At 51.8% G+C, this 27233-nt stretch overlaps 11 protein-coding genes across 11 annotated transcripts; 8 read left to right on the top strand and 3 right to left on the bottom strand.

Annotated features, from left to right (window-relative positions):
• The first annotated feature begins 711 nt into the window (after nt 1-711).
• On the top strand, nt 712-2210 carry COCSADRAFT_289898 (uncharacterized protein). Its single transcript, XM_007698957.1, has 4 exons — nt 712-1074; nt 1138-1151; nt 1212-1268; nt 1328-2210. Exons 1-4 carry the CDS (start codon nt 951-953, stop codon nt 2069-2071), a joined length of 939 nt encoding a protein of 312 aa, XP_007697147.1. The 5' UTR covers nt 712-950; the 3' UTR covers nt 2072-2210.
• Nucleotides 2211-2733: 523 nt separating this feature from the next.
• On the top strand, nt 2734-4317 carry COCSADRAFT_34301 (uncharacterized protein). Its single transcript, XM_007698397.1, has 7 exons — nt 2734-2964; nt 3035-3145; nt 3195-3282; nt 3335-3797; nt 3849-3993; nt 4059-4196; nt 4251-4317. Exons 1-6 carry the CDS (start codon nt 2920-2922, stop codon nt 4194-4196), a joined length of 990 nt encoding a protein of 329 aa, XP_007696587.1. The 5' UTR covers nt 2734-2919; the 3' UTR covers nt 4251-4317.
• Nucleotides 4318-4879: 562 nt separating this feature from the next.
• Nucleotides 4880-5779, top strand: COCSADRAFT_157878 (uncharacterized protein; the record flags this gene model as incomplete). Its single annotated transcript, XM_007698956.1, has 1 exon — nt 4880-5779. One exon carries the CDS (start codon nt 4880-4882, stop codon nt 5777-5779), a length of 900 nt encoding a protein of 299 aa, XP_007697146.1.
• Nucleotides 5780-6013: 234 nt separating this feature from the next.
• Nucleotides 6014-7309, top strand: COCSADRAFT_34300 (uncharacterized protein). Its single transcript, XM_007698396.1, has 2 exons — nt 6014-6597; nt 6714-7309. Exons 1-2 carry the CDS (start codon nt 6221-6223, stop codon nt 7117-7119), a joined length of 783 nt encoding a protein of 260 aa, XP_007696586.1. The 5' UTR covers nt 6014-6220; the 3' UTR covers nt 7120-7309.
• COCSADRAFT_34297 (uncharacterized protein) lies at nt 7306-10302 on the bottom strand. Its single transcript, XM_007698395.1, has 6 exons — nt 9921-10302; nt 9820-9849; nt 9608-9757; nt 9239-9372; nt 8665-9187; nt 7306-8616 (listed from the first exon to the last, which is right to left on the bottom strand). Exons 1-6 carry the CDS (start codon nt 9961-9963, stop codon nt 7535-7537), a joined length of 1962 nt encoding a protein of 653 aa, XP_007696585.1. The 5' UTR covers nt 9964-10302; the 3' UTR covers nt 7306-7534.
• A 503-nt stretch (nt 10303-10805) lies between these two features.
• On the top strand, nt 10806-13409 carry COCSADRAFT_289830 (uncharacterized protein). Its single transcript, XM_007698955.1, has 2 exons — nt 10806-11387; nt 11514-13409. The coding sequence occupies exons 1-2, from the start codon at nt 11001-11003 to the stop codon at nt 13107-13109; spliced, it is 1983 nt and encodes a 660-aa protein (XP_007697145.1). The 5' UTR covers nt 10806-11000; the 3' UTR covers nt 13110-13409.
• Nucleotides 13410-14884: 1475 nt separating this feature from the next.
• Nucleotides 14885-16264, bottom strand: COCSADRAFT_188218 (glycoside hydrolase family 6 protein; the record flags this gene model as incomplete). The annotated part of the gene is made up of 4 exons (XM_007698954.1): nt 14885-15402; nt 15469-15696; nt 15759-15931; nt 15996-16264. 4 exons carry the CDS (start codon nt 16262-16264, stop codon nt 14885-14887), a joined length of 1188 nt encoding a protein of 395 aa, XP_007697144.1.
• Nucleotides 16265-18706: 2442 nt separating this feature from the next.
• On the top strand, nt 18707-20996 carry COCSADRAFT_289802 (uncharacterized protein). Its single transcript, XM_007698953.1, has 2 exons — nt 18707-19342; nt 19398-20996. The coding sequence occupies exons 1-2, from the start codon at nt 18794-18796 to the stop codon at nt 20937-20939; spliced, it is 2091 nt and encodes a 696-aa protein (XP_007697143.1). The 5' UTR covers nt 18707-18793; the 3' UTR covers nt 20940-20996.
• Nucleotides 20996-22668, bottom strand: COCSADRAFT_289796 (uncharacterized protein). Its single transcript, XM_007698952.1, has one exon. The coding sequence runs from the start codon at nt 22370-22372 to the stop codon at nt 21053-21055; it is 1320 nt and encodes a 439-aa protein (XP_007697142.1). The 5' UTR covers nt 22373-22668; the 3' UTR covers nt 20996-21052.
• Nucleotides 22669-22776: 108 nt separating this feature from the next.
• COCSADRAFT_34293 (uncharacterized protein) lies at nt 22777-24885 on the top strand. Its single transcript, XM_007698394.1, has 4 exons — nt 22777-23299; nt 23356-23599; nt 23655-24100; nt 24154-24885. Exons 1-4 carry the CDS (start codon nt 23094-23096, stop codon nt 24563-24565), a joined length of 1308 nt encoding a protein of 435 aa, XP_007696584.1. The 5' UTR covers nt 22777-23093; the 3' UTR covers nt 24566-24885.
• A 538-nt stretch (nt 24886-25423) lies between these two features.
• Nucleotides 25424-27213, top strand: COCSADRAFT_81805 (uncharacterized protein; the record flags this gene model as incomplete). The annotated part of the gene is made up of 2 exons (XM_007698951.1): nt 25424-25727; nt 25787-27213. The coding sequence occupies 2 exons, from the start codon at nt 25424-25426 to the stop codon at nt 27211-27213; spliced, it is 1731 nt and encodes a 576-aa protein (XP_007697141.1).
• Nucleotides 27214-27233: the final 20 nt, after the last annotated feature.

Raw genomic sequence — 27233 nt, 5'->3', positions numbered from 1 at the left:
GGCATATTGGCTCATGACGCGTGCGTGCATATCATGATGGCGCATTGAAGAGAACTGAGGACGAACAACTCATCGCTGGCATGGCCCGTTGCTGAGAGAGCCAATCAGGGCGCTGGGCCTCGGTCACGATGCGGCCGAGCATTGCGCCTTGAAGAGGCACAAATGTGATAGAGGCGGCAGACACACGGCGTCGCTCCTGTGCTGTCACTGCTCTAGGCATTGCGGACGGGCGCGGTGCGACATGGATAGCACGCATACATATGGGTATATTAAGCGTGGTCGAGTGACAATGGGGCGAGCATCTGGCTGTGGACGAGACGACGCTGCAGCGCCGTCGCTACGTGATAAACTCGCGCCTCGAAGGCCTTCTTGGACTACTGTTAGGGGCAGTTAATCAATCAATTACTGCTGCACCCACTCGCCGCCCTCTCCAACACTGGTCTCTGAGAAGCTGGGTAACGTCGGGGCCCTTGCCTAGCTGTGGTTCGTCGACCCGTTGGAAACCCACCAACCAACCAACAATCAACTCCGCGAAGATATACTCGGGCTGGAATTTGATTCGCCAGGCCCAATCACAGGTCAGTCGCGTTTCTTGTTCAACGTCGAGAGTCGAGATGAGTTTGTGCAATAGAAGGAAGCTCATACACAATGCCAGGCCGCCCGCAGCATCGCCTCTCGCCCCCAAAAAACAGGCATTCGCGTCTTCCCCGCGCCATCTCTCTGCACCTTTCCCGGCCACTCAGACCGTACCTTTGACACAACCACACCCGCGCCCTCCTCCCACAACGCGCCTATACCAATCCCTTGACGACTCATTGGGCACTGCGCATACCTCTCCTGCATAGAGCCGCTCTCCACACTCAATTTCCCTGCGCCGTCCGGTTTCCAGACGCACCTGACAGACGCGCACCCAGCCCACCGTGTCGCACTTGCGCAACCCAGCCCACGCCATGGATCAAGTCAACCTCCAGGGCCACGGCCAGCAGAAGATGCGCCCGGCCACTGCTGCGCCCCGCAAGTACGACGGCCAGCAAGGCAATCCGCTCTACGACCCTGCCAATGGCGGTCACTATGGTACGTCGATGCAGCTCCAGCCGGCGCATTCCCCGTTGACCGCTTGTGCTAATAACCCTCCAGGCGCATCCGCAGCTGTATGTCTTCTTGCGCCTCCATGGCTCTCCCGAGCTTCCCATCGCTGATATTTGGTCCAGATTGCCGCGCAAAACCAAGCTCCAGATCCGCAGCTCTTCACCGGTTCCTGGCAGAATGTACGCATCTAACGCCTAAACGCCTACAGCGCCCGGGTCCCAGTAGCTGACACTTGCAGGTGAACCAAGGCCTCACGGGAAACTACCGCGACATTCTCAACACGTACTGGCAGCAACAAGTAACGAAGCTCGAGACGGACGAACATGACTACAAGCTGCACCAGCTCCCGCTCGCCCGCATCAAGAAGGTCATGAAGGCGGATCCCGAGGTCAAGATGATCTCTGCCGAAGCGCCCATCCTATTCGCCAAGGGATGCGACATCTTTATCACGGAACTCACGATGCGTGCGTGGATCCACGCCGAGGAGAACAAGCGTCGCACTCTGCAGCGCTCCGACATTGCCTCCGCACTGTCCAAGTCGGACATGTTTGACTTTCTTATCGATATCGTCCCTCGTGAAGAGGCGCATCCACACAAGAGAAGCGCGGGCCAAAACGCGGCCGTGCAATCGTCGGCTGCAGTGGTTCCTCCCGGCGGCATGCCTCAGCCTGTGCACGCCCAGCATCCAATGGCTCCTCCCGACTACGGCATGAACCAACACCTTGCCCAGCAAGAGGACTACCGGCAGTCATCCATGTATCCAGGACCTGTGCAGGGCGACCCGAGCGTGTATGCGCAGCAGGGCATGTTTGATCCCAATGCGTATGGCCCATACGGCGCCATGGGGCAGCAGCCTCAGATGTACGCAGTTGGCCAGCGCGGGCCAGATCCCAATGCTGGCGACCCACAGGGCTTTGGTCGGTATGGCGAGGCTGACGCTGATGATGATGCTCAGGGCGAGCGCGTGGACGCGGACAACTAGTTGTTGGCCGAGCCTCTGGCCCCCAGTGATGGCTAGTCGCAATGCTGGCACGACAGAGTGTGCTGTTGTGCGCTGTTGTTAAATTGATCTTGAATATGGCGTTTAGGTACGGTGTTTGGGCACACGGCCGCGGAATGGCTAGGTATCATGAAAGGCGTCATAAGACAATATCACTTAATGGAAAGTCAATTAGCTTGTCGAAAACATATGATGCTTCTCCCGTAACAGCTTAGGCAGCGAGGCTTGTTTGCCATGACGTTAGCAGCGAGGCCCCGGTCTATTCCGGTACCTGTAGCGCGCTGGACAGGACCGAGGTCCTTGTTGGCTGAAAGACTTGAACGATGCGCGGGTCTATGTCTTTGTACCTGCATTTTCTAGCGGGCTCCGTTCTATTCCGAAGATCTGTGGCACCGAGGCCTATCACATGCGTGGTTTGTGGCTGGGAGCAGTAGAGGCATTGTGTATACAGTTTGGAGTTTGGATGTTCGAGTGTTATGTTCTGCATGACTGATCTACGCCTGAGATAGTTCTGAACCAAAACTGCATACCCGCCTGGCGAAACTAGGGCTGTCGCGGACTTGATGCGATCTGCCCTAGAAAGCACTAGGCGTGACGGCTTTTAGGTGAGGCGCGTCCCATGCTCCGCCCGGTACCCCGCCGCTAATGGCCCGTGCTCCACCCCACCTGTGCGAGACCAACAGAACGAGTGCATAGTCCAGCGCTCACCCTACATCAAGCCACCATTCTGCCTCTTCTTCTCTTCTCTTCTCTCACCGACTCTTCAATTGCTTTCTATCAAACTTGCCCCTTCACAAAACACCCCTCTTTCTTCATCAATCACATCGAAAATGGTCAAGGCCGTAGTAGCTGGAGCTTCCGGAGGCATCGGACAGGTACGAGCCTGCGAGCACCCAAAGGGTCCATAGACCCTCATTGCAGCATCTGCTAACCAATGTGAAATAGCCCCTCTCTCTGCTCCTCAAGAACAACCAGCACGTCACTGAGCTCGCCCTCTACGATGTTGTAAACACTCCAGGTGTTGCTGCTGACCTGTCTCACATCTCGACCCCCGCGGTATGAGGTGCTCGCCCCGCATTCACGTAAACACACTAAAGTTGTTTAGATTGTGAAAGGATACCTGCCCAAGGACGATGGTCTGAAGGGCGCCCTTACCGGTGCTGACATCGTTGTCATCCCCGCTGGTATTCCTCGTAAGTTGGATATATTCTGCGGCCCGGCGAGCAAACACTGACAAAGACTTAGGCAAGCCTGGTATGACGCGTGATGATCTGTTCAAGATCAACGCCGGCATTGTCAAGGGTCTCATCGAGGGCGTTGCCCAATTCTGCCCCAAGGCTTTCGTCCTCATCATCTCCAACCCTGTCAACTCGACAGTCCCCATCGCTGCCGAGGTCCTCAAGAAGGCTGGTGTCTTCGACCCCAAGAAGCTCTTCGGTGTCACCACCCTAGACGTCGTCCGTGCCGAGACATTCGTTGCCGAGATCATTGGCGAGAAGAACCCCGGAAACCTCAACATTCCCGTCATTGGTGGCCACTCTGGCGAGACCATTGTCCCACTCTTCAGCCAGGCTAAGCCAAGCGTGAACATTCCAGCAGACAAGATGGAAACCCTTGTCAAGCGTGTCCAATTTGGTGGTGATGAGGTCGTCCAGGCAAAGGACGGTGCTGGTTCAGCCACCCTTTCCATGGCCTACGCCGGATACCGGTAAGTTTCGTATGGCTCTACTTTGAGATGACACAGCCTGAAACCAGACAGATTCGCCGAAAAGGTCATCAAGGCTGCCAAGGGAGAGAAAGGCATTGTCGAGCCTAGCTACGTCTACCTCCCTGGTGTCGAGGGTGGTGACGCAATTGCGAAGGCTACTGGAACCGAGTTCTTCTCTGTACCAATCGAGCTTGGTGTAAGTAACTCAAGACGGGCTTAACGTCTTTTCATGTCCTGTGGCTTTACTAATTTTCCCAATAGCCCAGTGGTGCCGAGAAGGCCATCGACGTCGTCAGCAGTGCGAACGAGCACGAGAAGACTCTCCTCAAGGCCTGCTACGAGGGCCTGGGTGGCAACATCACCAAGGGTGTTCAGTTTGTCCAGAGCCCTCCTTCTTAGTGAGTAGACTACATTGCAGCATTGATCGAGTATGAAGCTGATGGAATCGTGCAGAGGAACTATAGACCTACATGATGGATGATGCGAGACGAACCCAGATGAAGACATGTATTGGAATGCCCATGATCATATGCCACCTGTGAGCAGAAGAATGAATAAATTTATGAACATCGCAAAGATCCCCTTGCATGATTCCAAGACGCATCCGCATCAATGCTTTTGTGATGAACATGTTCTGATCAAAATAGGATATGTCCCGCATGTCACGCCCAGAAAAAGAACCCTCGTTGTTCGACATGCCATGCGGGCTCGCAATCCTTATTGAAATGTGTCCGTAGCCAATGAGTATACCTATGGTCGACCGATTACCTATTGCAGAGCCGTTGATGGATGTCCATAGAGAACCAGTACCATAGGCGAAGAATGAATACCGAAAAGAAAGATGTATAGAATTACTTTTGAAATTCAATTAGCATTATTTTGGGGTATAGTTGGAGAAGCAGTTACATATGCGAGTTCGCATAAAATGATGACTGACTAGGCGATATCAAGGCTAACCATGGTATGGGATATTGACACTTTGTGCTGACTTACATATCTAGTCACGCACCTATCCGTCCTTCTCCTCCATCACTCATCAAACACAGCTATCGCCTATACAGACAAGCCCGAGTACATCCAAGATGCGTTTATCTTTCCTGGACCTCCCCCCAGAGCTGAGGGTCAAGATCTACAAGTACTTATCCATCACCACAAAGCACCTAGTCCTCGATCATGCACTCAACCAGTATGGTCATGCGTCGACCATTCGGCTAGTCGTAAAATTTGCACCCGTCGAGATCTTGAGGACCTGTCGATTGATTTACCGGGAAGTTTATCCATATGTCAATTGGCTTGTGGCAGATTGCGAACGTCCGCAGGTCATTGTTGACATATCCATGATGGAGACCTTTTGTGAGATAATTTGCGGCACCGGTGCTCTCGACATGGGAAAGCTCTTCATAATGATTATGCAAGAGTATTGTTCAGCGACAGATCTGCCCATAGATCAAGGACGGCACCGAAGCCGTTTAAATTTACTGCCATCAGATCGCGTGGTATCGACGGAATACGCAAACAAACTCAGACGCTTTATTGAACGGAGCCACAACTATGTAAACTACGTGTTCGACAAGCGCAAGCGCATACCCGAGATTGCTGTCAAGATACAAGCAGATGTCACCACACCAGGACGAACACTCGTTTTCTTGGTAAATCTACTATGCGAAACAGAGCGTAAGAGGCAAAATTATCGCTTATACACTAAAGTGGAAGGGGAACTCGATGCCACGATGAAGAGCAAATACAGCACGCTGACGGATGCCTGGAATTATGACTTGAGATATTTTGGTCACGAAGATGCAAAGGGACTTGATGATGCAGAGTGGCAGGCAGACTGGGAAGGGAATGAGGTTTGTGAGAATTACGTGGAAGCAGAAGCGGTGTTGCACACCCTGATAGAGAAGGCTCGCAGGGATCCATTATGTCATCTTTTGTGGAGCATTGAGAGATTGCAAGATGCAGTGAGGGCTGGAGGCATATGATTAGGACAGAGCCAGTGATTCTTATGGTCTATGCTCCAAATTTCGATTCTCGCATGACATGGATAGATGCAAGTAGTGTTAGGGCGTTTGCAAGATGTGCCGAGCCATGACACTAGGTCCTAGGACCCTTGCCGGATGATCGACCGCAGTAGTTCTGAATAGCCCACATGGAGCTCCAACGCCGACGTACCATTGCGCTTTGTGACTGCGATTCCCCGCCTACAGCCCGATAATTCCCCAGCACCGATCCCCCGCGACGGATAATACGACACAGAACAATCCAATATCCAGGGCCGTCCCAATTCCATCTGCAGAGCCCCTACATCAACATTATCGGACAACGCGCGCACCCCTCGGCACAGTACACTCGAGTCTACACACCAAATACTCGCCCAGCCGACAATCAAGCCCATACACATACAAAAAGAACACCTCCAAAACATGGCGCAAGCCAACCCTTCCGTCTCGAGCGAAACCTCGCCCCCCTATGTCGACCCCACCTTCTCGCTGGTCAACACATCATGCCTAGACCTCCTCCTCATCGAACTGGTCCCCATGGCCTACCGCATAACCGCCGACCTGGCCGCACGAGAAGAAGAATGGATCCACGGCGCTGCCAGCGCAGCCTCACCTAGCGCGCGACCTAAACAGCTAGCTGGCTCCCCCGGTAACGACGCCGCGAGCACAGTAGCCGCGCGGACAGAAGGCGGAGGCCACGTCGGTGTCGCGGGGACCGTGGACGAGGAGGAGAGTAGAGAAGCTGTGTTTCACCGGTTAGAAGCACTGGGGTATAGAGTTGGTCTTGGGGTTGTGGAACGGTAATTTACATTCCCCTCCTCCCCTTCCTTTCCTCCTACCCCTACTACACCCACTCTCTTTCTCCCGGTCTGCTTGCTTGATTAATTAAATGATTGAATCGCTGACCCGATAAAAGTTTCTCCCGCGACGCCCCCCGCCCCACCACCCCTCTCGATTGCATCAAATTCCTCTGCAAAGACCTCTGGACCCTCCTCTTCCGCAAGCAAATCGATAACCTGAAAACGAACCACCGCGGCATCTACGTCCTTACCGATAACACCTTCAAGCCCCTCGGCCGCATGTCGTTTGACACGAAGAAATACGATGCGAGCATGCAGGCGGCGCTCGTGGCGCAGACGGGGGACCCCGCGTTGGGGAGGGAAGCGAATTCGCAGGCGAGGGTCCAGCCGTTTCTTTATTTTCCCGCGGGCTTGATTAGGGGGTGTCTGGCTGCGCTGGGGATTCAGGCCAGTGTTACGGCAGAGAGTGTGGCGTTGCCGGGGGCTACGTTTCAGATTCGGACGGTGGGGGCGAAGAGTTGAAGATGTTTGAGATGTTAGGGCTATGTCTTTAGTTCATGATTGTATAGTGGTTTTAGCGGCATTCACTGGCGTTTTTTTTGCAAGAATGAATGATGAAGATGGGGTATGAGTATGGTTGCATGAGAATGTGTACATATATGGATATCCGAATATATATGTTTATCATCACTTTCGTTTTTTTGTAGCGGCAACATAGATGGACAAGGCAACGAGCAATGTTGTACAAGACTAAAATACAGCACAGATCATTCATCTCACTTGGACCATTGAGACATGGTGATGAATAATATCTCATTTCCAACTCCATTTCCAATTCCAAATAAAAGACAAGACGCCACAAATGCCCTAGACAAAGGCACATAGTGCCTATTCTTTTCCCTTAACTGAGATAGACCTCCAAAGAAATAATGAAAAATCAAACGTTACTCGGCCCACCGGGACCCTTTGGATCAAGCAACAAATGCGGTTTCAAGAAGCCATCATCAATCTGCTTAAAGGCGTTTGCAGGATCATGGCTAATTTCACTGATAAGCTGCTTTACCGCACCAGTAGCAGTAGCAACTCTACCGGGACCTTCTGGTGGTCTATGACCGGAAGTCGGGTACGGTGATACTGTCTGAGAAGCACCTGCAAGTGGGGATGATGAGCGGTTGGGGGAGCGGCGGGCGCTCGGGGGTAAGTCGAGATCAATGTCGTCTTCGTCGTTTGAGGCGCTGTCTCCGGGGCTGAGGAGACCCTGGTCTGCGCCATCGCGGGCGCGGACGTGGCTGGAGTTGCGCCGGGTAGCGCCGTTTGGACGGGTTCGGGGACTGCTGCGGCTGCGGGAGCCGCTGGAATAGGAACCTTCTTGGCTGTTGACGTTGTTGAGGGTGAAGGCGCCCTGGCTGGGGCGTGGGGTGTGACCATAGCCTTGGCCTTGCTTGCGGCTATATGTGCCGCCGTTGACGACCTCAATGTCGAATTCGTCGTCGCTGTCGATTTCTTCAACGACACCGGTGCGAATCCCGAGGATTTCCAACATGCGCGCGGTGGTGCCGCCAAAGATGATGACAGTCAAGACGACGACGACAAGGACAGTTGCTCGTAGAGTATCGCCGTTGTTACCTGTCAGGCCTGCAGCGAGCGCAACACCGACGGCACCACGCAGACCTGCCCAGTAAATCATGGCTTGGTGAGACCAGGGAATCTCTTCCACAAGCTCTTCTCCACGCCTGCGCTGGCGGTACCGGGTCACGGAGTTGATGATTCTAGAAAGCGGAAACACGGCACACCATCGAGCCGCGCAGATGCCGGCAACGGTAATGAGAATAAACAGGGGTTTGTAGTCAAGCTTGTCATCTGTAAAGAGCGAGAGTCCCAGGTAGATGAAGATGAAGTTCTCCGAAATCTGTGACGTAACTTGGAAGACAAATTTGGTAGTAAGCTGTGTTCGCCTCGACATGTTGTGGTAAGCGTAGTGCTTCATGCATATACCGCAGAATAGTAGCGAGACAATACCTGTACTTGGTTAGCGGCAATACATACTGACAACCTTGCAGCACTTACCCGACATGTGGATGGCGTTGGACATGAAATATGTCAAGTATGCAGTGAGGATAATCAGACAACTCTCAGTCTTGGGGAAACGCCTGACATAGGTGAACTTGAGCATCAGAGAGACGGCAATGCCGACCGTGACACCAATAAACAGACTACCGAAGAAGACGCCAAAGAAGATGCCAAAGGCCTCGAAAAGGCTAAGGATACCCAGCGACTCTGCGCCATCCTTGTACTTTTGTGCGGTTTCAAACAAGACGATAGCAACGGCATCATTCAAGATGGACTCGCCAAAAATGAGTGTGTACAGCTTGGGCTCTACTTTGTAAGTATCAAAGATGGCGAGAATGGTCACGGGGTCCGTAGCCGAAAGGGTGGCGCCCACGGACATGGCCTCGACAAAGTTGATCTTGAAGCCATCGAGAGGGATCCTGGTCCAGAGGAACAGAATGAGGCCGAGGACTAGAGCAGAGATGAAGGTTCCGGCAAAGGCAAAGGTAAGGATAGTGCCGATATGACGAAAGAAGTTGCCCTAGGACTTGTTAGGACATGGCAAGGAGCAGGGGTGTGCGTGAGAACCCACTTGGTGCAGTTCATAGCCGGCCGACAGGATGATGGGAGGCAGCAGCAGGTTGAAGAACATTTGGTAGTCAAAACTGACGGCATCCCGCACGGATGCTACTGCTGTCAGGCGGAGGATGAGACCAACGACCATTCCTGAAAGTGGTTAGCGGGGCGTGTAGTAGCGTGCTCCGGTTACGATGTGAGCCAAGGCGGGATTGCAGTGGACAGGACATGTGCAGATTTACCCCACTAATCAATCGCTGATCGAGCTTCTGCCCCAAGCTTGCAGGGCGATGGCTTGTAACCCAGTATGCGCACTACTTGGGGCTTGTCACGACGATTGCGCAAGAGCAGTAGAGGCCACGGAGGCGGGCGTGGGGCAACGTACCAGCAAAGATGGACAGGACAGTTTCATGGACGGCTTGTATTTTGCGCGTATGCAGGATGTAGCTGGTAAAGAGGGCGATGATGAGTAGGACAATGAGGATGGACAAGGCCCACGATGTGAAGATTTCCTTTTGGCCGGCTTCGGGTTCGTCTGGTGCGGGCATTAGACAGACTTGGGGCGCGGGGAGTTGGAGAAGGACATGGGTAACTGACCGTCCGGGTCTGCGTCGGTCGTGTCTCGCTCTGTATCATAAAAGGTCAGTGGTGATCTGGGCGACATGGTGTCTCATGGCATGGGCTTCGAGGGCGCATACTGAGGAGCTGGCCGACGGCCCACCAGCCCATTATGGAAGCCATGCTGGGCTCAAGGCGGCGCTTTCATGGGCCGGATCGCGTCGCTTCGCGGATGAGTCGAGGGGGCAGGGCGCGTGTGATGGACGGCACAGGTGGTGGTGTTGGGCGTGGGTCTTGGATGAAGGCCACGGGCGCGCCAGATGACAGAGGGCGGATGGCGCGAGTGGGCAGGCAGTGGCAGTGAGAGTGGCTGGGCAGGGCAGGGCAGGGCAGTGAGGGTGTGAGGGCGAGCGTGATCAATTCACTCTGACGTGTCTGTGTGTGCGTATGTAGGATGTATGTGGATTGTATGCAGTGTGCATGTATGTAAGTATGTGTTCTCTGGGAGTTGCTGCCTCGCCCTCTGCGTCCCTAGCAAAGCTGCCCAGGTGTCTGTTCGTCGTCCCATGTCCCGGCACACGGCCCTCCCGCCCTAACGCCGCATCGGGACTAGCGGCTTGACCAGGGTCTGAGGAACCGCTCGCTCATGGCCCAACGTCATCCTACATGCTTCTCGCACACACACTGCCTGCATGACATCGACTTTGAATCGTCCTGCTGAGCGCAAAAGACACCCAACCACCACACACACTTACACTTGCACGCGCATACGCTCGCGCGCACATGACCTACACCGCTCTCCTCGGCGCCTGGTGACGTTCCCCTGCTGATTCGACTCGCCTTCCTTCGCCTCCCCGCCACTGCCGCCTCCAGCTGCAGTGCGGCTCGTCATTTGCGTAGCCCTTTATTCTTGCTGAGCACGCCGCCGCCCGTTGTGCACTCCAGCGGAACCGCTAGCTTCTCTTTCGCTGTGCTGCATATCTTGGCCCCTCCGCCGTGACTTTTGCCTGCCACAGCCCTGTCTCTCACCACATCACTCCACCCTCCCTCGACACTGCTGCCCCCCGCCCGCCGCCCGCTGCCAACTGACCCTGGCAGCACGTCTGCCAATCACAGTCTCGCCGACCCTGACCACTACAGCAATCTATCTCCAGGCCTGACCACGTCGCCGCCTGCACAGCAACCCGATCGCGTGTTGTCCCCACGCCCACTGCCACATCATGTCCTCGACGCCTCTGTCTCGTGGCCGAGATGACTCTGCCCCAGGGCCCCTTTCCCCGCCTCTATCTAGACTCGACACTTCCTCTCCTCGTCCCAAACCACGACCCAAACTCGTCTCTTTTGCTCGCGACTCTCCCCTGGGCGGCCGCCCCGACACTGACGGAGACGCTGACATAGAATTCATCCATCACGCAGACCATCCGCCCCGCATGTCTTCAGAAGTCGACCCGCTCCTTAAGGAGGCCATGTCGCCCAACAGCGAAGACGACAGCTGGTTGGGTGAATCTCAGGTCGAAGAGACAAAATCGAGCTGGTTTCTCTTCCTACTCACTTTTGGCGGCCTCGGCTTGCAAATTGGTTGGTCTGTAGAGACTTCAAACGGCTCGGTAAGTGCTTTTTCCGCCTGCCTCTTCGAAAAAACTTCACTGGCACGCTATGGACCCTGCGTCCGGATCGGCGTCCTGCTACTTGTGTTTCCACGGTGGCGAGTCTGTGGCTAACGTTGTCTACAGCCCTATCTATTGTCGCTCGGTCTGAGCAAGTCAATGCTTGCCCTTGTCTGGATTGCCGGTCCTCTCTCGGGTGTACTCGTCCAGCCTTACGTCGGTCTCAAGAGCGACAATTGCCGTCTACGATGGGGAAAGCGAAGACCTTTCATTGTCGGCGGTGCCGCCGCAACCATCTTGTCTCTCATGGTTCTCGCTTGGGCTAAAGAGATTATGGGCGGTTTCCTGGGCATCTTTGGTGCAGACCCAGAGTCCACCTTTGTCAAGACAAGTATCATGCTTTTCGCTGTCCTCTTCGTATATGTACTGGATTTTGCCATCAACGTCATCCAAGCTGGCGTGCGAGCATACATTGTCGATGTTGCCCCCACGCACCAGCAAGAATCTGCCAATGCATGGCTGATGAGGTCGGCGGGTATTGGCAACATCTTGGGCTACCTAGCCGGCTACATCAACTTGCCAGACTATCTCCCATGGCTCGGCAACACCCAGTTCAAGGTCCTTTGCGCCATTGCATCCTTTGTCATGGCTCTCACTGTCGGCGTCAGTTGCTCCACATGCGCCGAACGTGACCCACAGTTCGATACCGCTCCCGCCAACCAACAAGATGGTGTGATTGCTTTTTTCAAGGGCCTTGCACGCTCAGTCAGGAAACTGCCTCCTCAGATAAAGAAAGTCTGCATGGTGCAGTTCTTCGCTTGGATCGGATGGTTTCCTTTTCTCTTCTACATCACCACCTACGTTGGCGAGATCTACGCCGACCCATTTTTTGAGGAGGACCCACATCTCCCAGATCGCCAGATCGACGGTATCCTTGAAGATGGAACCAGAATTGGCACAAGAGCTTTGTTGATTTTCGCCATCACTACATTCATCGCCTCTGTCATCTTGCCTTTTGTTATTCCGCCAACATTCCAAGCCCCAGAGCCCGAGCGCCCCGTTACTCCCGCGACCCCCATGACGCCATCCACCCCGCATTCCATGAACGGCTCCAGCTATTTTGCACTCAACCACCAGCCCAGAGGAACTTCCAAGACTTTTATGGACAGGCTCTCCAATTCAATGGACGTGCTGCAGATCAAATCACTAACCCTTCGTCGCGCATGGCTCATATCGCACATTCTCTTCGCGGTGCTAATGGCTCTGACCTTTTTTGTCCGCAGTACCTGGGGCGCTACAGTCCTCGTCGGCGCTATTGGCATTCCTTGGTGTATCACAAACTGGGCGCCATTCGCCATCATCTCTTCCGAAATCTCAAAGCGAGACGCCATTCGCCGCGGCATCATCAAGCCTCGTGACCGTGAAGCGCAACTTATTGCAGAGGGCGAAGATGAAGGTTCAGGTGCGGATTCGGCTGGTGTCGTACTCGGAATCCACAATGTCGCAATCGCAGCACCGCAAGTTATTGCCACGTTGATCAGCGCCATCTTGTTCAGAATCCTACAGAAGCCTAGAGGCACAGCTGGCGACACCAGTGTAGCCTGGGTGCTGCGCTTTGGAGGCATCTGCGCTCTAGCCGCTGCGTGGCTGACACTCCAAGTCAACGAGGAAAAAGAAGACGTTGAAACCGAAGAACCCTTCAGGAGGAGGCGGACGTCCTAGGACGACTCCGATGAGTATTCTTTGGCTCATCTTAGACATGAGTTGGCCCAGTTACTTGGCTGGCAAAATTCTCTAGACGGAGACACTTTGACAATCTTAGACAACGGCAGAAGACGAGGCAAGAGTTGTGAGATATTCCAACAGTATTAGCCAGCCTTGCCGCTGCCCCATATACGCATTATCCCCTTTTGGATTGTTCTGGGTCCAAAAGTCTGGTTTTTTATTAGGTTCTGGTACCCTCCCCACTTGAATTAGACTGTGATATTCTTTGTGGGTTTCGAGCAAAGGCATTTCTCTTCCTCTCCTTTTTTATACGGCGTCTTGAGAAGAGAGATTCTACACCTTTTTTTAACGGCTTTATGAGATGGCATGAGCGGAGTTTTGGGAGGGCTTATACACACACATCCATGTACATGCGGATGGATCTTGGGACTTTTCTGGGAATCGGCGCGGATAGGGGCGTTTGCTTCTAATGGATAGGGAAAATTATACCACACACGCTCTTTACTTCTCTAATGATCGGTAGAAAATCTAGGACCTTGTTTTTTGCTGTTGTATTGTAGCTTTGGTATTTCAATGGAATAGATAGATGGCCCTTTGATGTATTTCATCAAATGTTGTTTAACCATTTTCTGGATTTTATCGTCTCATTGTACCACCTGCTTACTCATTCTTCCTTTCCCCAAAGAAACAATGTATTTAATTCCTAATACGAATTTATTATCAAGAAATAGTAGAAAGTTGATTTGCTATTCGATGCTTCCTGAGACCCCGTAGCGAAGGGAAGTTCATTTTTTTTAAAAAAAAGAATCGAGTTACCAAAGAAAACTTGCTTGCAATTCTCTCTCTGTTTTGCTTTTGTTCCTTCAGAAGTACTTGCAACGTTCTGGACCCCCCCCATTTTTCTTCTAAAAAAAAGTAACTATTATATCTAGCAAGTATTAAGAATGATGTTAATGTAATGTATACTCGAAATGACTGCATGATGGCCATTAAATAATGTACAAGCACCCAGGCACTATGTCTGATTATAGTACCGTGCATCGCTTTCATCTCTGTTGCCTAGAGAGAAAAATGGCGTAGCGTTGGTTGTATCAAGTGGTATAGACTGTTTGTACCAGTGATACGTCTTCCATTCGACTAACCTAACACTTCTTTCTGGTCTCAGAAAGAAAGTATATATCTATTTGGGGAAACTTGGAAAAGAAAAATGTCTCTATTGTAGAAGTGTGAGGAAAGGAAGATCCCTTGGTACTTGGTTGAAGAAGAAGAAGAAGTGTAGTAAGGCTATGCATGGCTTATGTGCAAGTACTATGCTGTTATGTTGTAGAATGAAAAAAAGGCATGGTTTGATTGGGATGTTACATTTTTCTTTCGAAGTTTCTACTGTATGATTTGTATTTTCCTTATTCTCATAACACATGTATAATTACTGTATGAATGGAAAGAAAGGAAGAAAGAAAGAAAGAAACTTAAATGCGTATATCTTGGGTAGAAAGGAATTGGCATTTAATGCATACCATAAGTAGGAATGGGGAGGTGTCTAAGGAAAATTGCTTAGAAAGGTAGTGACCGGATATGTATCATAATTTTGTCTCAATGGCAATTTAAAAAAAAACGAGAAACATTTTTCTATTGTTGCTTTGTCCTGAAAATAATGTATCTCGCCTTAAACCTCCTTCCACACAAACTATCTATGTACAAAGAAAGTTGTCCTTAAACCATACTCTATCGTTACCCTAGAGCTAAACATGCTCAGCAAGCACGCCATTGCTCTATAGAGGCGGGTTAGCGTTCTTGACAAGTGCCTCAAAGTAGGCCTGATTCCAGGATCCAGCCTCAGGGCTGGGCTTGAAGGCATCGTCCTTGCCACAGAATGAATCATAGCGCTTCGCGGACGTATCGCTAGTACCATCGCTCTCGCCGCCAGGCTTGGCCCACACAAAAGCATCGACGAGCGAAGATCCCGTGTCAGACGTAGGGCGACGACCGAATCCAGCCCCGATGACATTGCACCAGTCACCCCATTCCTTGCGGAGACCCGTGACACCATTGCGGCCTGTGTCGACGATGGCCTGGCCGGGCATACCTGCGGCGACAAGTTCGGGCGAGATGAGCGAAACGTACTTCTTCTCGTTTTGCGCCTTGTTGTACTGGCCGTCGGAGGAACCGGCAAATTCTCCAGGCTCCTGGTCAAACGAGTTCCAGCCGGCAACGTTGGTTGCGATACCGCGGACTGCCTTGGGGCTGCCAGCGTTTTTGTAGACCGATGCAAGCTCCTTCGCGCCCGGCTCTGCTTATGTTAGCTTTTTCGTTCACTCCCTATATGGTTTCATGGGAGGTAAAGAAGAGTACGTACTGATATTGGCGTCCCAGCCGAGCCAGCCTCCGTGACCAGCATCTATGTACATGTTTACGTTGGGGAGATTTAGCTGCTTAAGCGCATACGCAACTCCCTCGCGGTATCCGGAAGCAGAGGCCTGACAAGCTGCCAAGTTGCTATTGGTGACCAAGTTGGGTAGAGAGTCGGGCTCAATGATCAGAGCGAAGGCTATGTTTGGGTACTTCTTGATGATTGCAACGATGGCTACGATGGAGTTCCGGGTTAGTGGTGAGATCTATATAAGACAAGTAATGGTCAGTACTCACGATCAATGTACTGCGTCTTGTAAATGTTGATTTCGCCAACGGCAAGTTCACCGTTGGATGCTTTGGCAGCGCAGTCGCGACCAGGCAAATCGTAAATGATTAGTCCGCGAATCTGGTTGCATGGGGTACCCTTGATGATGTCGTCAAGCATCTTGATCTTGTCACGCGTATCACTGAATTGTATGTCAGTATCCTCTTCACTAGAGAACTATACAGCCCGAGCTGTGAGCGCCTTACATCCAGAAATAACTTCCAATTTCAGCTACCTTGGCCGCTTTTGCTGCAAGTGCCGAGTCACTGATTTTGGTAACAGCTTCTTTGACTTCAGCAGCATAAAAACTGTTGACAGCGAGGCTGCGGTTGGAAAACGGGTTTCCAGATAGTTTGACGGGAGAAGAGCATACTGCAGCCTGGCGGGCAGCGATGTCGCGGCGCTCAGCAGGAGAAGGAAACGCAAGAGCGCCAGAGATGGCCGAAGCCACGGTTGCGGAGAGAAGACCTTTCATGGTAGTGGCTGTAAGAGAACGTGCGAATGCAAGAGAGCGTATGGTAGTTTGGATGCTGAAACATTCGAGTGACAACCCTCCTTCTTATACAGCTCATGTGCTGGCAGCCGAGAATTGGGATACTCGTCCATCGGAAAGCAGGCCCGAGGGTGATTGACAAGAGGCAGTTGTCAGGTTTGGGCGATCAGCCCTCAAGAAATAAGATTTAGATGAATGTATATCATGTGGGGAATGATACTATACCAAGTATACCTGTAGTAAAGTGGCACTTTAGTAGGATGCAAGAATACCATCCTTGCAGTGGTGTCAATATTTGGCACTTGGGTAACTCTTGATAAGCTGGGCCTCGTTGGAGCGACAGTGCCTTGCCATCTCATACTTCGTCGATGAGACAGTGTTAGAACATTTCTCAATGTCTCTTCCCAAAGTAAGATTTGGAACGCAAATGGTGCCTAATTTGTCTCTGTGTATGCGTCCTTGATTGGCACATATGACTAGCAGGGTCAATAGATGAATGTCTTACGAGAGACTTTAGAACTGCGGGGATGTTGGCTTCCCGAGCCTCTACCCCGCGGTCTCGACGTTAATATCTCAGCCTCATCTACGAATACTCCGATGAATCGACTATGGGAATGATGGCGATGTCCGAGCATATCAAGCAACAAGATGGCTTCGACTGACCACATCTATCATTCCACAATCCTGGCTTGACCACTCCAAACTGAAGCACTGGGACATTGTGTAGCTACCTTCATTTGTGAGTACATGTAAATTTGTACTTGCATTGTGCGGTACACGACTCGGAGCCGCCGGATAACGCAGCAGTGATGAGCCTGCATACCGCGTGTTGAAGCTATATGGGCCCATGGCATTAGATGTATCAGGTGTTGAAAGAAAGAGCGCGTTGTTTGGCGTACTAGAAGTAAGCGCATGTATTCGGCCCGGGATATTTTGGCTGAACGGCCTTCTCGAAACATTCTGCCGTGCACATGACTACCCAATTTGATGAAGGTAGATCTCGGACACTGCTGAGAATTTCATTTATCCTGACACACGGCACATTGTACAAACTTCTGGAAGACGGACCATGGCAGTTGTTCCATGCAAGGGTGGGTGCCATGTGCAACGAGAAATCAAGTCCATGCACCAACGGGAGGGCGTCGTAGCCTGGAGCAAACGACTGGCTAGCCCTTGATGTTGCCAGATTGGTTTTGACTTGTCTACTACGCCACGGTTCAGAATTTCCCTATACGAAGGGCAGTGAGGATCGGGGGGGGGGGGCGGCTGCAGATAGCCAGTGGGGAAATGGGGCATCTCCCTCAGAGTGACTTGGACTGGAAAGTAATGTGATACTATTACTGGGGTGCCGTAGTATATGTTGCGGTGTTTGTATCATTCGTAGACTGGGATGCGCTGCAAAGTGTCGCAACCAACCATAGGAACCTTGGTCGTATAAGGTGATGACAGCAATCTTGCAAAAGCGAGATGTGAGTGGGCGAGATGTTTGGAAACTCCCGGATGTCGGGTAATAGGAGACACCTGCCGCCCTGCACCACGTTTAGTCCCATCTGGTGTTAGCGGCAATATCGAAAGGCTCTTGGTTTACTCAAGCTCCGCATTATGGCCCCGCAAGCCTTGCACTCGGCCGAATCCTTAAGCTTATGTAGACTTCCGTACCTTTTTGAGACTCTCGGATGATTGATGGTGGCCATGCGTAGAGGATCGGGCGAAGACTCCGTCGCTGCCGACATCATTCACATTGTTCTCCTCTCAGTCTATTATGTAAGCTTTGGCACCTGAAGCAAGTCAGCATAATACCACACTCGCAGGTCAGCGGTATGCTCGTGTCCATATCCAACTTAGATTGATGCTACCAGACTTTTACGATGAATCATATCACCGCAATCCAATGAGGACACCACGGTTACAGTTTCGTCTCCTGTCCTTCCTCTTTTGATCCATTCGCATCCAGTCCTAATATTATCAAGTGAGATTCACAAAAAATTGCTTCTGATCCATTGTTAGTTTCTCCATGTGGTGTTTTTTCTCGGCAATTACGCCGACGAACTACATCGCGGTTTCATAGCTCAAGGGACGAGGGGATAACCTGGACAACTTGAAGGATGAGTCGAGTCTGTTGAATGTTACCCAAACGTCGAATAAGATACGAGGTGAACTACTTCTCGACATTTTTCGAACGGATGCTATCTGACAAACCCACTGTGACCAGACTTCGCGTCCGTATGTGGAGCCTATGCACTAGTCATAAATGGCTTAGCCTCTCACATTTGATCGAGTCTCCTTCGCCGGCTCAAGCATCCCACGCACGACTCTTACCATTACGCCGGAAATGAAGAATTCTGTCAGACAGCCTTAGCAAATGTGGTTCAATCAAATGCTAGCTCTCTGATTGAGAACGCCCTTTTCCTTACAAAACTCAACACGATGCGGGGTAAAGAGCGGTAATAACTCATCTCGATTGACCAAACTGGAGGTTAGCATTCGGAAAGATAGAAAGGCAGAGCAGCAATGTCCAAGCCGTTAACTGAAGCGGATATTATATTTCCGCATCTCTCCAACACGCCAAACCTATCAAGCACCCTCTCATCATTGCGCCGTTCGACGCTCTCAACACACAACCGGCTCGCCTCAATAATATCCGACAGTGCTTTTGTCGAATCTGTTGCATCGGCCTATGAGCTTCCTCTGGTAGCAAACGAGCGCTGTGGTAGCTGGTACATTCCGCCATCTCTGAAGTCCGGATCCGTCTACTTTAAGAGTACAGACGGCCACATGGGCGAATGGAGTTTCAGTCTGCGAAGGCTGAATTTGCAGTTACTCGATGTGGTAGAGAAATGGGGTGGTGCAGTGGTAGTGGATAGTACGAGGAGGGGAAAGAGTATGCCAGATGCATTGAGTAAGACGATTCCAACGTGGTGTTGCGTGATGAATCGAGCGGTGTTTGGTGGGGACAAGGCAAAAGAAGAGATGAGACTTTTTACACCACCACAAGCTGTGGGGGAGAGCGAGCATGCGCAGATGGAGAAGAGAATTGATGGCTTTGTACAACAGTTTTTGGTATGTTTCCCTAGGCTACTGAAATGCCGGGATGTAGTAGCTGATAGAACGAAAGGACATTTGCAAACCCAATATCCCACTTCTCCGTAGTAAGCTGAAAAAGCCACTCCGACCCATATGGATAACGCAAAAATCTTATCTTCCGGATTCAGCTCCTTCTTTTCCAGACTTCCATCCCATAGTCCTCTGCACAGCGTCACGGCGTGTTCATGGCGCCGAGGCATCAGAAAGCGGATATATCCAGGGTGCTGCAGACGACCACGAGGCGTGGTCACACAGACTTACCCCGTCACTCTTCTGGGAAAACAAGGATGTGCTTATGAGGGTGAACGAAGAAGATGCTCCAGAGGTTATTGCAAAACTCATTAAAGAACAAAAGGGCAGTGGTGCAATTGCGAGTTTGATCAAGCCTACATTACAGCTGTACATCTCATCCAGCGAAGACGTACAACTGGCGGGTTTTGAAACTGTAGTCAGCTGCACACCCGAGCCGTTTGCAACTTCAGCACTCAAAGATGCGGGAGTAAAACACTACCTTAATCTGAAATGTCAGACTGGTAAGCTGGGGTCACGCGACCTTCGCACTCAGCTTCTTCATCTCATACCGTTCTTCTCTTCTCTCCAAACCCCCGAAACACGAGACAAAATACTAGTATGCTGTCCCACAGGCAAAGATCTCTCTGTTGGAGCTGCACTGGCGATATTATGTCTTTATACAGACGAAAGCGGAGCAATCAATACAGGAAAAGCGAAAGAAGCTAAGGGCATGGATAAATCATTCATTAAGCAGAGACTGAGCTGGATCACCACAAGCAACGCAGCCCTGAATCCAAGTCGGGCAACACTACAAAGCGTCAACGCTATGTTACTCTCAAGTCAAGACCCAAAAGCCTCTCTCGCCACACAACCAACACAGAACCTCCCAATCCGTGAAACCCGACCATTACCCTCCGAATCCACAAACCCGACCCCCCAGGAACCAATTCCCGGACCCCCACTCTCCAGTCCCAAATCCATCTTCATCAACCTCGCCACCACCTCGACCTGGAAATTCACCCGCAAACTCACCTCCAAGCTCCCCAGCCACCCTTCTGGCACCGTGACCGGCACTGCGACATTCACCCCCATGACCCATTCTTCTTCTATCCCGCTACCAACCCTTCTCTATGCTGAAGAAGGCACATTCAGCACAACTACCGGCCTCAGTTTCACCGCGCGCAGAAAATACGTGTACCAACTATGCCCTGGTTCTACGCCTGCGGATACCGAGTTCATCGCCGTACGCTTCTTCGACGACGACAAGATGCGTGAGGCGCGGCAGGAGGGTGGGGTAGGAAGTGATGGACAGGGGGTTGGGGGCTTGTTTGTTGAAATGGGAGAGCTAGCAGGGGATGATGAAGTAGTCAGAGCGAAGAACAGAGAGACGCATCTTTGTGGAAGGGATTTGTATGCTGCTACATGGGCTTTTGCGAGGGATGTGGCGGTGAAGGGAGGGGAGAAGGGGGAGAGGGAGGTCTGGTGGGAGGTTGAGTATGAGGTCAAGGGGCCGCAGAAGGATTATACGAGTTTGACGAGGTATACGCAGGTGATGGAGTAGAGGTAGCTTATGTAAATTTGTTTTTCTCTCTCTTTGGCTATGCTGGATTTATGTGGTGTATCTCGCTTTCTAAGATTGCTTCGACGCCAACTTATTAGATTGGGGGACTGACTTCAAGAATCCTGATCCCCAAATGGATAATTGAATTTCAGCAATGCATTCAGACCACCGACCCAATGATCCTCGGCTATATCTTCCTTGCCTGTTGTGCCTCTGACGATGCTGGGTACGCCGCCTTCCCAGCCTCTAGCATCGCGCTTGACTTCCTCCCCGCTTATGCGGACTTCCATGCCCGTACCCAGTTTCTCGGTGATGGTACTGCCGTCGATACTAACTTCAACTTCGCGGCCGCGATTCTTGGCGCCGAGACGCAGTGTAATGGGTGTTTCGGCGGGTAGGACTAGGGGTCTGAAGGAGAGGGAGCGCGGGCAGATGGGAGTGAGACAGATTGATGGGACGAGAGGGTGTACGATGCTCCCGCCGGATGAAAGCGAGTATGCGGTTGAGCCTGTAGGCGAACTAATAATCATGCCGTCTGCGACGGCTTCGGTTAGAAACCGATTATTGATGTATACATCGATAACTTTGAGATGTGGACTTCCGCCGCGGTGCAATGTGACTTCGTTCAACGCGTAGGTATCGCCCTCATCGTCTGTGCTCCCGATTCTCTTCCCGTCGGGCCCAAAAACACCGACTTTGAGCCTGTTACGAAGGAGAATGCGCGCCGTTCTGTTGGTCCCCATTGCCTTGCCGCGTATATCGGCATAGCTCAATGGTTTGTCTAGAGGATCGTCGGGCGACGAAGGCAAACGTGGTGGGCTTTTGCCCAAGGAATCAGATAGCGTTGCGTATGTGTCTGGCGCACCGCTCATGTACACCTCTCGAAATGCCCGCTTGTACTCTTTGAATTTGAACTCACCCAGAAAACCAATTGTGCCCATGGCGAAGCTCAAGACGGGAGGCACATTTTCAGAATGGCTGAATAGACTGCTAGCTCTCAGCAGCGTTCCGTCTCCGCCGAGAGTGCAGACCAGATCAGTTTTATCCGAAAGCTGCTGCGGCACGCCGTTGCTTCTCTTGTATGTATACACGGGAAAGGAAACTTTTTCATGCAGCTCCTCTGCTGTTTCTGGGTCGAAGATGACGTTTATGGCGGGGTAGGTGGAGCGGATATGCGACGTAAATTCGATGACGGACTCGGTGATGTTGGGCGTGCGTTTCTTCTTGGTGACAAGTATATTTCGCGGCGGTGATGGCCATTGAAGGCTGAGGAGCGTGTTGTTGGGCGACTGTATGTACGACGGCTTTGTGCGCAGAGGCAGCTCAGAAATGTGCTTGATCTCGCGACGGCGGGGTGTCGAAGAAAAGCTACGCACCTGCGTGGGCGAACCAAGGAGCCGCCACGGCAGAGGGCATCTCTGGGATATGTGCATCTTCTGGGCGCCGTGTATAAAGAAAAGAGTACTGCTGTAGTTGTGTGCGATGCGGTGCGCAGAGGCTAAGCCGGCGGGTGGGTGCCATATGACTGGGCGATGACGAGGGCAACTGTAGGAGCAGCAGTCATGGCGATGCTGGGCCGCGAGAGGCGAGCAGTGGATGTAGAGCTACCACGAAGAACGTACATACTATGCAGGTAGATACATGGGTAGTAGCATAGTCGCGATGCGGAGATAGCAGAGCTAATCTCCACCTTCACGTGCAAACAACGTGTCGGCAACGTGGGATGGGATGCGAGTGAAGGAGAGCCTAGCGTCCCGCAGCGCTCGGGCAATCCCTGCACAGGTGGGGTACTATCTTTGGCCCGGTGCCATCATCTCAGATGGACTGAGGTGGATCGGCATCAGCCTGTTGCCCTGCGCGTCCACGACACCATGAGCATGGGTACATGCTCCAAGCTGCCGCCTGCCCACCTGTCTCGTCTTCCTTCTCTCCACCTTCTTTTGTCAGGCAACCGCTACCTCGATCCCTGGATGTCCACCATTCCTCGTTACGCCACGACTCCCCGTCACATGCTCAGACCACGATTCACGCGCCCATCTGAGCGATCCGGCCACTTCCACTCGGTACACCTATGTACATTCGCTGCACCAGCCCTGCCCCGAGCCAAAAGAATTATCTGACAACTGTCTGCACATGCTTCCTCCCAACCTTACCATGTCGATCGAAGGCCTCAGACAGCGGCAGATGCCCGTTGAGCCACCTGTCATCGCAAAGCTAAAAGCACAGCGTACCAAAACACCTGCCCGTCCACAAGACCCCGAGCCAGCCCAACATCCAGCGGGCGACATTAAGCATGGCGCCTTTGCACAGGCCCTGCGCATGTTTTTGTTCGCAGCCTACTTCGCCGGGAGCATCATGGCGTCAGTATACATGCATGGCGGATAAGCTCCCACAAGATGCTGACTTTATGTTCCAGCATCGCTATCACGCAGTACTTCGGCTGTCCCTTGTATCTATACAGCAAGAACCTCTTCTATGCATGGATGGCCATGTCCAAGCAGCATTTTGGCATCGTCGTCACCACCATGACCTACTGGTGGGCTCCAGTTACAATGCGAGTCAGTGGAGATAAGAGCATGAGGGGACAACTGAGAAAAACAAAGGATGGCAGATTGGAGTCTGAATTTCCTGAACGACTAGTCCTTATTTCCAACCACCAGGTCCGTCTACCCGTCCCGTCCCGCTTCTCCGCCAGCAACCACTAACAATCTCCAGATTTACACCGACTGGGTCTACCTCTGGTGGGTGGCCTACACGGCTTCGATGCACGGCCATCTCTACATTATCCTTAAAGAGTCGTTGAAATATATACCCGTCATAGGCTGGGGTATGAGGCTATATGGCTTCATTTTCCTCTCGCGCAAGTGGTCGACGGATAAGGAACGTTTTCAGCATCGGCTGAAAAGGTTGACCACCAGCCATAGCGGCCCGTTGTCTGGTTCCCAGGAACTTGACCCAATGTGGCTGCTCATCTTTCCCGAAGGCACAAACCTCAGCTCAAATGGCCGAGCGGCAAGTAAAAAGTGGGCAGAAAAGAACAAGATTGACGACTTGAGGCATGCATTGCTACCAAGGAGCACGGGCTTATTGTTTTGCTTGAAAGAGCTTAAGGGCTCCGTCGAGTATCTGTACGATTGCACAGTAGCCTATGAAGGCGTCCCGTAAGCTTGTCCACATTCTATTACGAGTCTATACGACAGCTAATCTTTACCAGCGTCGGCCAATACGGTCAAGATCTCTTCACCCTCCGTGGTACCTACTTCCAAGGTCGTTCTCCAAAATCAGTAAACATGCACTGGCGCCGCTATGCCACCGCCGACATCCCAGTCCATGATGAAAAGGAATTCTCGGATTGGCTACTCCTTCGTTGGCGCGAAAAGGATGACCTCTTACAGTATTTTGTCGAAAACAACCGTTTCCCTGCAGATGATGGCGAAACACCTAATGTCGACAGTGGAGAGCCATTGAAGGGCGCAGGCTGGATAGAGACGGATGTTCGACCGGTCAAGTGGTACGAGTGGTTGCAGATTTTTGTCCCAACTGCTGCTCTTGGGCTCGTCGTCAATGTTTTTGTCAAGATTTTCAACATCGTCATGAAGGTGGCGGGGGTGAAGTCTAAAGCCTAGATTGCCAAAGAAAAGAGAGCAAGGAAAGGCCTTGAGTCGGATTAAAGAAGTAATCGGGCCGTTGCAAAAGTTGGAGCTGTCCAGGCCTTGGTCGGCGGCTGTTGTTGTTACGTTCGCTGGGGTGTGGTACATTTGTAGGTAGATCGCTTTGATACCCCTCGTCCATTTTTTTTCGGATGATACTCTCTACTCTGAATCGTTACACTTGTAGTGTAAGAAGTAATACAATGAATGTAATTAGAAACAGGGTACAGACTAGATAGTAGCTAAGAACACTTTTCATGAAGTGCATCCCTCCACAACAATCTAGCTTTGGGTACAGAAAAGGATACTTATTCAAGACATCAGCTTCGTAGCTAGATGCCACTTTGACCTTGTCGCTACTACCCCTGGTCTAGATGGTGGTGTCGTTGCGAATGACCAGAGATTCTGAGCTAGTGAACCGAAACTCGTTTAGCTTTGCATGCAGGAGAGTTGAATGAAGGACATGGATGATCTGATGTTGCTAAGAAACGTTGACTCGGACATGTCTTTCTTGTCTGGTATTAGCTATATGATAGACACGTTTTGTTACCAAGCCTTGCTATTGTTATCACGACATGTTAGTGATTTAAGTGCATTTTTGTAGCGTCTGAATATCACCTTTAGGTATGAACAATATGCTAAATAATGATGTTGATATTGCAATCGAGAGACTAACCTACACAACATCACTTGCAGGAAGCGAAATTCGCTAGTCTAAATACAGCCTAGCAATTACCGAAATTCACCCCACCCGTGACTCCACATAGAGAGGCTCAACCCTCAAGATTCGCCATCGCAATCCTGCGAACCCCAGACAACACGAATCTGCCCATCATGGCGACAATGACGGTAACAGAGACACAAAATAAGAGAAGGCTGCCGAAGAATGTAAAGTTGCCACCCGAGAATGAGCGCTACATGCGGGCATGCGCAGATATTGCGTCGGCGCTCATCCAAGACTACGAATCCCAGGCCGATGGAACAAAACCAAAGAAAGATTTGAACTTGAATTCCTTGCGCGGTCAGATTGCAAAAAAGCATTATTTGAAGAGCCAGCCGCCGCTTACGGCGATTATTGCCGCCGTGCCAGAACACTACAAGAAATATATTTTACCAAAACTTATTGCAAAGCCGATCCGTATGTTGGGATGAAACAAGAGATATTAGATAAGAGAGACGGGCTGACTATGTAAAAAGGCACATCATCAGGTATTGCAGTAGTGGCAGTCATGTGCAAGCCACATCGCTGCCCGCACATTTCTTACACTGGCAACATTTGTGTATACTGCCCAGGAGGCCCAGACTCGGATTTTGAATACTCGACTCAATCATACACGGGCTATGAGCCAACATCTATGCGCGCCATCCGAGCGCGGTATGATCCGTATGAGCAAGCTCGTGGTCGTGTTGATCAAATCAAGTCGTTAGGTCACAGTGTAGACAAGGTTGAGTACATCATCATGGGCGGTACATTCATGTCACTCCCAGAGTCCTACCGAGATGAGTTCATATCACAGTTGCACAACGCCCTATCTGGATATCAAACCAAGGATGTGGACGAAGCCGTTGCAGCCGGTGAAATGAGCAATATCAAGTGCGTCGGTATCACAATCGAAACGCGACCAGACTACTGCCTGGACCAACATCTTTCATCGATGCTACGATACGGATGCACGCGTCTAGAAATCGGCGTACAATCCCTCTACGAAGACGTAGCCCGCGACACAAACAGAGGCCACACCGTCGCCGCCGTAGCAAAAACCTTTTGCCTCGCCAAAGACGCTGGCTTCAAAGTCGTATCGCACATGATGCCCGACCTACCCAACGTAGGCATGGAGCGCGACCTCGATCAGTTCGTCGAGTACTTTTCCAACCCAGACTTTCGCACCGACGGCCTCAAAATCTACCCCACACTCGTCATCCGCGGCACGGGGCTCTACGAGCTATGGCGAACAGGCCGCTACAAAAACTACACCCCCAACGCCCTCATCGACATCGTCGCCCGCATCCTCGCTCTCGTACCGCCGTGGACTCGCATCTACCGCGTGCAGCGCGACATCCCCATGCCCCTCGTGACTTCCGGAGTTGAAAACGGTAATCTGCGCGAACTAGCACTCGCCCGCATGAAGGACTTCGGTACTTCGTGTCGCGATGTGCGGACAAGGGAAGTCGGTATCAACGAAGTCAAGCACAAGATTCGTCCGGACCAGGTCGAACTCGTGCGTAGAGACTATACGGCTAACGGCGGGTGGGAAACGTTTCTCGCGTATGAGGATCCCAAGCAGGATATCTTGATTGCGCTGCTGCGTCTGCGACAGTGCTCAAAGGAACATACATTTCGGCCGGAGTTGACGGGCCAGCCGTCGTCGCTGGTGCGCGAGTTGCATGTTTATGGGTCGGCGGTGCCGATCCATGCGAGAGATCCAAAGAGGTTCCAGCATCAGGGCTATGGCACGCTTTTGATGGAGGAGGCGGAGCGGATAGCGAGGGAAGAGCATGGAAGTACGAAGATTAGTGTCATCTCGGGTGTGGGTGTCCGCAGTTACTATGCGAAGCTTGGGTACTGGCTGGACGGGCCGTACATGAGCAAGACGCTCGAGCCATTGTGGGAGAGGGAGTGGTGAGCCACGTGATGAGGACATGG

Source organism: Bipolaris sorokiniana (assembly GCF_000338995.1).
Source record: "Bipolaris sorokiniana ND90Pr unplaced genomic scaffold COCSAscaffold_3, whole genome shotgun sequence".
NCBI classification, from domain to species: Eukaryota; Fungi; Ascomycota; class Dothideomycetes; order Pleosporales; family Pleosporaceae; genus Bipolaris; species Bipolaris sorokiniana.
This window is presented reverse-complemented; position numbering and strand designations above follow the sequence as displayed.

Coding starts and splice junctions, on each gene's coding strand:
- COCSADRAFT_289796 (XM_007698952.1), bottom strand. CDS start 22,372: ATGCACATATCCCAGAGATGCCCTCTGCCGTGGCGGCTCCTTGGTTCG.
- COCSADRAFT_34297 (XM_007698395.1), bottom strand. CDS start 9,963: ATGGCTTCCATAATGGGCTGGTGGGCCGTCGGCCAGCTCCTCA. Junction 9,373..9,607: donor TGTCCTGTCCATCTTTGCTG/GTACGTTGCCCC, acceptor AACCACTTTCAG/GAATGGTCGTTGGTCTCATC. Junction 8,617..8,664: donor CAACGCCATCCACATGTCGG/GTAAGTGCTGCA, acceptor AACCAAGTACAG/GTATTGTCTCGCTACTATTC.
- COCSADRAFT_34301 (XM_007698397.1), top strand. CDS start 2,920: ATGGTCAAGGCCGTAGTAGCTGGAGCTTCCGGAGGCATCGGACAG. Junction 3,283..3,334: donor CATCCCCGCTGGTATTCCTC/GTAAGTTGGATA, acceptor ACAAAGACTTAG/GCAAGCCTGGTATGACGCGT. Junction 3,798..3,848: donor ATGGCCTACGCCGGATACCG/GTAAGTTTCGTA, acceptor GAAACCAGACAG/ATTCGCCGAAAAGGTCATCA.
- COCSADRAFT_34293 (XM_007698394.1), top strand. CDS start 23,094: ATGTCGATCGAAGGCCTCAGACAGCGGCAGATGCCCGTTGAGCCACCT. Junction 23,300..23,355: donor TTCGCCGGGAGCATCATGGC/GTCAGTATACAT, acceptor TTTATGTTCCAG/CATCGCTATCACGCAGTACT. Junction 24,101..24,153: donor GTAGCCTATGAAGGCGTCCC/GTAAGCTTGTCC, acceptor AATCTTTACCAG/CGTCGGCCAATACGGTCAAG.
- COCSADRAFT_34300 (XM_007698396.1), top strand. CDS start 6,221: ATGGCGCAAGCCAACCCTTCCGTCTCGAGCGAAACCTCGCCCCCCTAT. Junction 6,598..6,713: donor GGTCTTGGGGTTGTGGAACG/GTAATTTACATT, acceptor ACCCGATAAAAG/TTTCTCCCGCGACGCCCCCC.
- COCSADRAFT_289898 (XM_007698957.1), top strand. CDS start 951: ATGGATCAAGTCAACCTCCAGGGCCACGGCCAGCAGAAGATGCGCCCG. Junction 1,269..1,327: donor TCACCGGTTCCTGGCAGAAT/GTACGCATCTAA, acceptor TGACACTTGCAG/GTGAACCAAGGCCTCACGGG.
- COCSADRAFT_289802 (XM_007698953.1), top strand. CDS start 18,794: ATGTCCAAGCCGTTAACTGAAGCGGATATTATATTTCCGCATCTCTCC. Junction 19,343..19,397: donor GCTTTGTACAACAGTTTTTG/GTATGTTTCCCT, acceptor ATAGAACGAAAG/GACATTTGCAAACCCAATAT.
- COCSADRAFT_289830 (XM_007698955.1), top strand. CDS start 11,001: ATGTCCTCGACGCCTCTGTCTCGTGGCCGAGATGACTCTGCCCCAGGG. Junction 11,388..11,513: donor TAGAGACTTCAAACGGCTCG/GTAAGTGCTTTT, acceptor CGTTGTCTACAG/CCCTATCTATTGTCGCTCGG.